The 11741-nt window shown below is 37.2% G+C and overlaps 1 protein-coding gene across 2 annotated transcripts in view; it reads right to left on the reverse strand.

Moving 5' to 3' along the window:
• Nucleotides 1–602: 602 nt before the first annotated feature.
• Nucleotides 603–11741, reverse strand: part of LOC124606860 (arf-GAP with coiled-coil, ANK repeat and PH domain-containing protein 2) — a 147759-nt gene continuing 136620 nt past the window's right edge. For both annotated transcript variants that reach the window (XM_047138943.1, XM_047138942.1), the window contains one exon: nt 603–3500. In XM_047138943.1, the coding sequence (XP_046994899.1) occupies nt 3317–3500 (184 nt within the window). In that variant the 3' untranslated portion in view covers nt 603–3316. The remainder of the gene's footprint in view (nt 3501–11741) is intronic.

Genomic DNA, 11741 nt, shown 5'->3' on the forward strand with positions numbered 1-11741 from the left:
CCATCCACGAATAATCACTATTCTATGTAAAACCGCTTGTGATAGAGCAATTTTTCGTTAATAATTACAGATCACTGTTCATAACAAGGAGGGACTATGCCCATTTCATTGTGCATTAACAGAAATATTTTCATGTGGAATTTGTGAAAGGCAAAATACTGCATTCGTAAATGAGAAACACAGAATTTTTTTTTTTTTTTTACTCTTATGTTGCTCTTTTGTACAGAATTTTATCTCTGCAATCAAGTTTACAGCATTTCCAGTGTTTTCTTTTATATAATTGCAATCCACAGATTTACGTATAATGCAAAAAAAAGTCTTTAAATGTAACAAATGGATGGACAATTAACAAATTACATGAAGTCTGAAGAGTGAATTCAACCAATTGTCTGTTGACACACAAATGTGTATACTGATCTAACTAAATAATAATTTTATATGTATCATGCAGCAAGTTATGTATTTGGCAAGTTTCATGGCAACATTTTAGTCGAGACTGGATCAGAATGAAATATTTTAATAGGATTGTCATTTACAAAAATTTACATTCCAATCAAAACGTCCGGGTTACACTGGAAAATGTGACTTGTTGAAGCATAACAGTTACACAAAATACACATTTCTTTCATATTTCAGAATTTTTTTTTTTTTTTATTAAGGCATGTCTGTATCTGATGAGCTGTTTTCTTCCATTAGAAAACATTGATGCCAGTGTGCTGAAAGTAAAAGTCGGATATACCAGATTAACAGCAACACACAAAGCAATAAAATACTGGAACTACAAAATCAGAGCTGACAAGCCATCCTTTATCCTGTCTCGTTAAATGAGTATTTAGATGTACACGACATAACCTCAGAGTGAAGATACAGATACATTGATGATAAATTTATTTATAAGTGTGCAGGTATTCCACTCGCAGAGTTTTCTTCAAACACAAAAAATTACTGTTCTGAGGTAACACATATTGCTATTTGTTTGCTGAACCAAACATATCTCGAAGCAATTATTCAAATAGGCCACTATTAAGGTAGTCTGTTGCATTACAGTCACAAACATATAGCATCAGCCACACAATTATATAACACCAATTCAGTCTCAACACTTCGTTGTTACTAGGCAATCAATTATTCTAGCAGAAAAGACACTGCTGGAACTCATAAAAGATGCAATAGTATGCACAGCCATTTTCTTATTCATCTACATAAACACAGGAAGGCATTTTTTTTTCTTTTACATTTCTATTCAATCACAATTTGATACCACGATCAATGACAAAATACAGAACAATACTACACACGAGTATTTTATAAAGCAGTTACACTACAAAGCACCTTTTGTACAGTTTGCATTAATGCTTAGTGAATGATTCAATATACGCAATTACTGCTATACAGAAAGCTTCCAAAGAGCACCTCAAAGTAAAATATAGTAAGTAGTATCTACACAAAATGAAGCATCCTGTATGGTTTACAGTATGTTCTTTACGAGCAGCAGTTTATGTCAATGCTGCAATAGTGTCCACATGTAAGTTACCTAAAAATTACTCGCACAACAAGGAAGAAACAAGTGTAACAAGACAGAGAAAAATGTGACAACACAGAAAACAAAATGAATGTCTGTATAGCTGAAAAAATTCACAGAAATATAAAACTAATAACAACTGTTTGGTGAATCCGAGAGTGGACACCAACCACTACACCAGTATAAAACAATGAAATGGTATATTTTCTTTGAAAGAGAGTTAGTTCAATCTCACTTCCTCTTTGTGTATCATTATAATCAAACCAAACTTAATCATCAACATAATATAACTTCATACTATTTATGTAATTAATGCAGCATTTAGCTAGTAGTTGGATTTGACACTCAAATTTATATATTTTATACGTATGTTAACAACAGCATCCTTTATTATTTTAGAGCTGTTGTTAAAACTGTTATACATGCTGACAATGTCTGGCAACAGTAAGAAGTGAGTACTTCGATATATTGTAATATTTTTCAAAGAATATATCAGTCAAACAGTTGATACTATAACTACTGTATAAAATATTTATACACATACAGTGTTATCAACAATTATGCATATACTGGTGGAACAAGGAAATCTCAAAACTAGAGTAACTGTCTTTTAGAAACAAGAGCACTGACATCTATAAAAAATATATGATCAGTAAAGTTATACTACAAGGGTGTTACAGAGATTATTTTAAACCCTTTTGCTGATTGGTATGTGTCACAAGAAAATGTGGCTTATCCAACAATTCAAGTCTTAAGGCAAAACTGTTTCTTAGGCTCATGTAGAGTATAAATTAACCTCCATATAAAATTCACAAGCACAGTCTATACGCAAACCAGTTAGTTTCAATTTTGATTGGCATTCTAGAACTGTGCAGCATTTAATTAATACACTAAACTAAATAAAATGTTTACTTATTAAAAACTTGTGTTCATCAATTTATGCAAATTACATGTGGCAATAAGATGAAAAAAAATAAGTGATGCAATGGTAACACAATTCTTGAATATTTTGTAATATTATTGGAAGAGTGCAGCTAACACAATCAAATATAGCAAATATGATGCAGTTAACAAAATTACACCTAATAAATATGACACATCAACAATTTTAAATTCATATAATAAAGAATATAATTTCCTTATAAAAGAAAAATAGTATAAGTATTTTGGCAATTTGAGTAAAGCTATTCAGACCACTTTCATTGAGCAATCACTTTATGAACAGTAGCCCTCAACTAGAAGCAGAAAAAATACTGAATACTGAGGGATACAGTTCAGTCCTGGAGGACTAATGATGAGAAATAGACTTTTACACACACACACACACACACACACACACACACACACACACACACACATAGTGGAAGTCAGACACACTGGAAGTCCCATCCAATGGAAGCAGAAGTAGGTAACACAGTACCGTAATTTGTACCAGTTTACCGCTATCCACACAGTTTGCATGAGAATATTCTGTTACTGAAATAATTACAGTTACAAGAATATGTACCAAAATTGACCATACATTGACACTTCAGTAACCTTCTTCAGCCATAGTTTTCCGAGATTCTTTATATGTAATATCAAACAATTGTTAGGGAACAGTATCAATCCTACCCTGTGATTACAGATCAGCTCTATCATCATTTGTCTGAGATCATTTACCAAATGAGTGGCAAAAGCATCATGATGCAGGAACACAGATCTGGAAAATATTTATTCAGTGCGTCCTTTTCTTCTGCGATGCAATAACAACAATCTTGATAACTTACGCACTGCGCCAGATGGCGCGCGTCGTCACTCAGGCCCGAGACTACTGGGGCCTTGTCCTGAGCCTGGGCTACCCTTTGTGCGAAACAGACGCTCAGGATGAGAACAAGCTAGTTGTGAAAAGTCTCTGACAACATCATTGAATGTGTCATCCCCTGTAGATCCCATTTCTGAGGTCCTCATCTGCTCATTTAACATGGAGAGTCGCAACCTTAAAAAAGAAACATAAAGTGATTAATGGTTTTCACCCTGTCTACATTATCTTGATGTTACATAAATAATGAAAGATGATTGTCCACAACTCACTTTGAAAGAAACTTTCTGTGTGGCAGACAGGCACAGAAAAAGTCCTGCTGCTGGCTAGGCAATCAAACACTCAATCCTCAGTGAGAGAGAGAGAGAGAGAGAGAGAGAGAGAGAGAGAGAGAGAGAGAGAGAGAGAGAGAGAGAGGTGACCAGCACAACTACAAATTCAGTGACATTTATGTTTAATCTTCTTTCACTAAATATTGACATTCTGGAAACCTAACCATCAACAGTCTACCCGTACTGAACTTTAACAGTGAGACACCAACTGATCTCTTAATAATTATTTGTATTCTATTCGTACAATTTCATCCCCACAAAGAATTGTTTTCTCTGTTAAACAAATCATGAAAGGTCTTCCAGTCACATTGTCTTCCGTATTTAACATAGACAACTATCTGATTGAATGCTTTAAGGTGTTTTATTTAAAAGATTCAAAAATGATTTTCTTATGTTGTGGCATTTCTTTCTATTTGCTTCTTAAATTTTATTGGCATTTTTATTGTTTTCGAATTCTCCTTCCATGCTGAATGAAACTGTCACAAGATTCAGTCTGATCATTTAGTGTTGCCTCACTTAGTGAATTCTATTATAACTGTAATTGGGACTACAAATGAAGCTTAAATCAAGACACATAATCACCACCAACACATTAATGAAAGATACTTCTCATTAATTACATTTTGGAAACATTCTGAGATATAATAATAATAGCTAGATGACTACCAGCAGTTCCTGTAATTGAAAACAGCTTCTGACTGGAAGACCAACAAGACATTTTATCTGCGGATCATAGGACACTGAAGTTTCTTACCATATGTATATAGTGGAGTGCACCCTATAGCTGAAAATGACAGACTATATGTAACACACAGAGGAGGGGGGGGGGGGCAAAGTCTGAGAGAAGTAGAGGCAGTGTATCAATGCCTCAGTTGGATTAGGCAGATGTGTATCCCAGCAAGTGAATCATCCACTAATGTGTCAAATAATACAGTCAGATGGCAAATGGGAACAGAAGAATTACTGCCCACCAGACTAAGAAGGTTGTAAGGAAGTTCCAAATGATTGCAGAAGGTACTGGTACTGACTCATTTCTGCACACTACCATTAAAATGGAAACTCAGTAGCACATTATTTTAGTCTGTCCTATCTTGGAAAAAAATGAATACCTCAAAAGACCCAATAAGGTGTGTGTATACCTTCAGCGGCAAATATGCAGAGCATAGAAGTACCAAATCTCTCTAACAAAAGGTAGGACCACATACCCGAAGTGTTCATGACAACTGCCTGTACCACTATCAAGTACAACCAAGAACTACCTGCCTACTGAAATGGCTGAGACTAAGAAGCCTGATACTGGTGTATGACAGCAAGAAAACAGATTACGCCTCTTAACTATGTCGGCCATGTGTAAATGGAGCTTTAATGTCAAGGTGATTCAGATGAAATTAAAATGTAAGGATCTGGGCACTGAAGGCAGTCAAATGTGGAATGTTAAAACTAATTTCATCCCAGTCATCAGTGGTGCCCTGGAATCAATACGGCAAAACCTATGGAGTGCTTTGTCTATGTCCTGAAAATGTAGTGTACATAATGAAATACAAGATTTGTACTGTTTGAGACTGTCCACATCCTGCATAAAGTATTATTATAAAAGTACTTAAACCTTTTCCACACAAAGATGAAAGTAAACTGGCCCCAAACTGCTGGAGTTGGCGGTAATGTGTACATTAAGTGCCCTTGCTTGCGTGTATGAATGGTGTGTGTTTCTCTTTTGTTGATGAAAGCTGTGGCAAAAAGACACTGTGTCTTAATTGTGCCTGTCTGCAATTTAACTTGTCATCTTTACGCTAAGCAGCAATCTATCTTTTCGTACATTGTTGATATTCCTACGTGGAGTTTCCATCGTTTGATTTAATCAGGAGAAGACTTGACTATATTCAGCAATGTAATCTCTGTTGTGCAAAATAATAATAATAATAATAATAATAATAATAATACCAAGTAGTTACAACCCCTCAACAATGTACTGAAAAAGTTAGTTTACAAATTTCCTTCATTCACGTGCTCAAAACTCCTCCTCCCCCCCCCCCCCCCCCCCCCACCCACACACACAAAAACAGAGAGACAGAGAGAGAGAGAGAGAGAGAGAGAGAGAGAGAGAGGATGGAAGGAAGGGTTGTGTCACAACAGAACTCTCTCACTTCACGTAAAAGCTCACATGGAAAATATTCTGTGAGAGAAATGGAAAATTATGACAGGTTCTGGGCCTAAATAGAATGGAAGATGGCTACAGACTAAAATCACAGTAAACAATAGAAAATTTAACCAACTTCATGGCAAACATTCGTAGATAAAGATTATAAAAATTTGTGAGCACATCCACAGACTACCACCAGCAAGATATATCCACAAAATTTTTAAATATATAGAATGATTAGAAACTATACCCTAGATTCAGTAAGTGGAACAAGATACGGAAAGAGCCCAGATAAATTCCTCAGTAGTTTCATACATAAACTCTTACTATCAAAGAAACGGGCTTATTAGTAGTGCAATGAAAGTAGCAACAAAATGGACTAATGAAAGAAAGAATATTTCTGGTGAAAAGTAATAGTTGCATGAACAGTCAGAAAAATCGAATCTTAAGGCTTTGTATGGTCCTATAGCACCTAATGAAACAACAACAACAACAACAACAACAACAAGTACTACTACTACTACTACTACTACTACTACTAATAATAATAATAATAATAATAGTAATAATAACAATAATAATAATCATAAGTAATGTGGAATGAAGAAGAACAAAAACATGAAGACGCCAAGCACACGGACTCAAAGACAACAAGAACTTAAATCTGGGTTGTGTGTCATCTAAAGCAGAAAGGATGTGGCCTTTGACTTCGAAAACTATGATCTGAAAACAACTGGCAATACTGATGAAGGACATTAATCTGTCCTTGCAGCTGTCCAAATAACTACACCTACAGTATAGCAGTAACAGTAGAACTGGGGTTAGGACAATCAGAGCCTTCCAGAAAATCGACCGAGAAATCAAAGCCAAAAGTTTGTCTGGAACTGAAAATCGAAAGTCTGAAATGTGATGCAACCAACTCTAAGAACACAAAAGAACATAAACTGAATAATTAGTAGATCAAAGGGTACCTAGTACAAAGTACTAGCTGAATATGAGGAAAATCTAAGAAGCTTTAGGAAACTGTAAAGCACAGCTGCAACAGCCAGAAAAATAAAAAGATGATACCAAGATCATCCAGTACAAGGAAAATCAAAGCTTCCAATTCAACAAGCACTGATATAAGTAAGCTGAAAGAAGCGAAAGAGGTAACAACATAGTTCTGAAAAGATATTTGGGAAAGTGACAAAAAGACTACAATAGAGGTAGTGGGTGGGTAAAGGATTTTGAAAATAAACTTTCTATTAACAGAATGCAACAGATGGAGACAACATCTAAAATAATTGAGAAAAGAGTGAATAAAGTCAAAAACAATCCGCAGCCACTTATCAATGATCAACAGTTCGGCTTCTGGCTGATATACCTTACCAGCCTGCATGTGAAAATGGCCTAAATGTTTACTGCAATGCTAGATACAGAAATGTCAGTAAATGGCTAACAACTGGAAAACTGTATTTAATGCAGAAAGACTCAGGTAAAATTAGTAGTTTTTAATGTGTTTTCAGAAAATTGTCTTGCGCAGCTAATTCAGCAACCTGCGAACAATGGAAAATTTTTAGACATGGTAACTACAAACAGACCAGATCTTACTGACACAGTCAGTATTCAGGCAAGTATTAATGATCACAATATGATAACGACAATGGTTGCTAAAGTTAATAATCCCATCATGAAGGCTAGGAGACTATTTATGTTGGGAAGACCAGAGAAGCAGTTTTTAGCTTCCAATTAGTCAATGAATGGACATAAATTAGTTCCAGTATGATGGATGTAGAGGAATTAGGGACAGAGTTTAAACTGATTATAAATTGCACTCTGGAGAAGTAAGTACCAAGTGTGTGTGTGTTAAGGACAGAAAAGACCCATTGTGGTTTATTACCAAAATTCATAAAATGATGAGCAGCACAGATTATTTCTCAGGTCAAAAAAGGACATGGAAATGTTAGTGAAACAAGATTGATGCATGAAGCATACAACTTCCACCATTATATCTTAGTAAAGAATCTTGCTGATAAATCAAGAAAATTCTGGTCCTACATAAAATCTCTAAGTGGCCAATGTTTCTACATAGTCACTCATTAACCAGTCTGTTGTAGCAACAGAAGACAACAAAAAGAAAGTTGAAGTTTTAAATTTTGCTTTTAAAAATCATTCACACAAGAGGATCGTATCGAAATTCTATCGTTTGACTGTCATACACTCCCGAATGGAAGACACATTAATTGCCATCTCTGGAGTTATGAAGCAACTAAAAGACTTGAAAACAGATAAACTGCCAGGTCCACATGAAATCTCAATTTCGTTTTACAAAGAGTACACTACAACAATGGCTCCTCACTTATCTTGCATTTGTTACAAATTTCTTGACCAGTACGAAGTCCCAAGTGACTGGAAAATAGCACAAGTGGCTCCTGCGTATAAGGAGGCTAAAAGAATGGATACTCAAAATTGTAGATCCATATCCTTAACAAGCGTATGCTGCAGAATTCTTTAACATATTTTGAGTTTACTATAATAAAGTTCCTTTAGACATAAAAGCTTCTGTTCATAAATAACCAGTGATTTAGAAATTGTTGCTTGTGCAAAACTCATTTTGACCTCTTCTCACACAATATCCTTGCAAACCATGGATGAAGGGAAACAGGCCTAATCCCACATTCTTAGATTTATACGTTATTGGCTAAAAGACTTCTTAAGTAATAGAACACAGTACATTGTCCGCTATGGCGAGTGTTTATTAGAGACAACAGTATTGTCAGGAGTGCTCCAGGGAAGTGTAATTGGGGCCACACTCGTAGCCAATATATACATAAATTGTCTGACAGATACGGGGAGCAGAAATCTGCAACTCTTTACTGATGATGCAGTAGCACACAGGAAAATATCATTGCAGAGTGACTATTGAAGGGTACAGGATGCCTTGGATAGAGTTTCTAGTTGGTGTGATGAATGGCAGCTTGCACTAAATGTAGAAAAATGTAAGTTAATGCAAATGAGTAGGAAAAACAGACCTATAATGTTAAAATACAGTATTAGTGATGTGTTGTTTCATGCAGTAATGTTAATTAAATATCTAGGCATAATGATACAAAGCAATAAGAAATGGAGTGAGCGTGTAAGTACATAATAATGAAGGCGAATGGCCAAATTCTATTTACTGAGAGAGTTTTAGGACAGTGCAGCTCAACTACAAAGGAGATTGCATATAGAACACTTGTGCAACCCATTCTTGAGTACTGCTCAAGTGTTTTGGGATCCCCATCAGCTCAAATTAAAAGGAAGACATAAAGCAATTCATAGGTGTGTTGTTAGATTTGTTACCAGAACTGCTCAGTGAAGTCAGATGGGGATCCCTGGATAGAAGATGACATTCTTTTTGCTAAACAATACTGAAGATATTTAAACAACAAGCATTTGCAGCTGGCTGCGGAACTATTGTATTGCCATCGACGTACAGTTCGCGTAAGGACCGTCAAAAAATTAGGGCTCCTACAGAGGCATATAGACAGCAGGAAAGGAAATGACTGGTAGTGGCACATGGTACCCTCTGCCCCACACACTTGCAGAGTGTGCATGCAGATGTGGATGTATAGCTGCTATTTACTTTGCTTCTCAAAATTTGTGACATTTTGGATGTACTCCTTGCTGGCCATTTTTTCACATGCCCATATTGTCCAATTGCAAAATGTCTCGGTATTTGTAGTACTCCAGCTGGTGGCCACTGATGATTTGCCCAGGTGGTATTTCAATGTCTTCACTGAGAGATTTTGCTCTCATTGAGTGCCATTGTGACACACTTGTCTAAGCCAAATTCTATACTGACATCAATGCCAATTCTGTACTGTATTTGTCAAAGAGTGGATTTTAATTTCAATGTCTGCATACAGTTTCAGGTCATCCATGTATATGTAGCAGGTAGAAAATTTTCGGAGATTTTCTCTCTGTTTGATGACCCATCTTTGTAAGATGGCTGACAGTTAAATTAAAGCGATGATGAACAACAATGGAGGGAACAGGTCTCCTTAGAAAATGCCCTCTTAATGTTAACTAGTCCACAACTTTCTTTTCTTACTGACTGACTACCTGCAATGAATCCATAGCCGCCCCCCCCCCCCCCCCCCCGTCAATAATTAAGTTCAAGTCACCTCCAACTAATACCAAGAGATCAGATTATCTCCGCACTACTACATGTAGACTTTCTTTGAATGATTCTACAGCTGTTACAAGGAAATTAGGTGGCGTTAAAAAATATCTGATGATTAACTTGAGTTTACCTAGGCTGGTTACTCGTGTCCACGTAACTCCACAGTTAAGATTCAGTTTCAACCTCAAGAGAGAGATTGTTTCTGTCAACTGTAATGGCCACCTCCCCTCCCACAGTATCTAACCTGTCATTCTGAGGTATGTTCCGTAACTCTATAAATAGTTTGGAGCTTTCAACTTTCAGTTTCATCCAGCTCTCAGTTCTGCAAAAAATTTGAGTGCCTAGCTTTTCTGCGTGATAGTACACTCACGAACTTTGTTATGAATATTTTGACAATTTACTGTTAATATTCTTACAGCCAAAGTGACTTTACTATGTAAGTGATTAAATTTCACTCTCTGGGTATTAAGTGATGTGTGTTAATTAGAGGACCTCAAATTATCACCTCGCCTAAACAAACAAAAACCGTGTGCACTCTCCAAGCAGTCTGCTACCAAGTAGTTCTTGCCAAGAAACCTGCAGCCAAGACAGTCACAGAATCAGTGGAGCCTTTGGTCAATACCCTTCACTCGGCTCCAAACTGGAGGACCCCAATCAATCTGGATACACTCTGGAAATCATGGGCACTGCTTGCACCCTGCAAGCAAGGCCAGCAGCTTTCGTCCCTTCAGCCATTTGCCCATACGAACTGGGGATGGCAGTAGGCATCACTGGCGCTGACATCAGCCAAAAGCCACAGAGGACCACACCCTGTCCCCTCAAAAACTGCAGGTAAGGCCACCTCAACATCACGTAGCAGATTCCATGGCATACATTCCATGTGCACATTGGTTCCTTTCCAGCCCTGGATGTTATTTTCCTTGGGGGTTCCATAACATGCCAAACATTGGAACTCCCAGTAACCATAAACCCCTCCTCCTGTATGCCCTCTTGGACCCTGCTGAAGGAATGGTCACCTGCCCACTCTCAGGATGAACAGATGAGGGCACATAGTCAGTCCCATATTGACTTACCACCTCGAGTGACACGAACGGTTTACAACCCGCCACTCACTCTGTGGTGAGGGCAAATCCCCCTCGTTGGGTACTCTGTAAGATGCCTCAGTAGCGACGCCCATGGGCAAAATGAACGACACTTGAGGTGTCTTATGTGATGCGCCAGATTCTCCATTGCTGCTGCTACACTAGGGCTTCAAGGCACTCAATGCCTGGGCCATACAAATCATCAGATACACTGCAGGTATTGTGAACTGGATGGAAGTAAAGCTGGATAATATGGACAAGGAAACTCATGACAAATCCTCGTGCATTCTACCCCTGCAGTGACACCGGCAAGCTGTACTTGCTCAGAGAAACAGGCAGTAGATGATGCTTTCAGAATCAGTTCTGGCTGCAGTCACCAATGGAAAGCTTCTCAAGGTATAGCAAAGCAAGAAACAATACCAGATTACTGCACACTAATGCCAGATTGAGAGCCTGCACAATGAAGCATTGCACGGCAGTTTTTTTGGAGACAATTGAAGGCAAAATAGATCAATAATAGATCTTTTTTGCTGCACAGGAATATGCCATCAGAACTAAGACCATCAGAGCCGCAGTTAAGAAATAAGTAGAAGACCCAAAGCACAGACTCTGCGGAGAAGCTGACATAACAATTTATCATATCCAGATATGTTGAAAAAAGAAATTAAAAACAAAACTAAGACTGATTACAAGCAAAGGCACAAAGATGTGCCACAAATC

The sequence above is a fragment of the Schistocerca americana genome, chromosome 3 (assembly GCF_021461395.2).
Source record: "Schistocerca americana isolate TAMUIC-IGC-003095 chromosome 3, iqSchAmer2.1, whole genome shotgun sequence".
Lineage (NCBI taxonomy): Eukaryota > Metazoa > Arthropoda > Insecta > Orthoptera > Acrididae > Schistocerca > Schistocerca americana.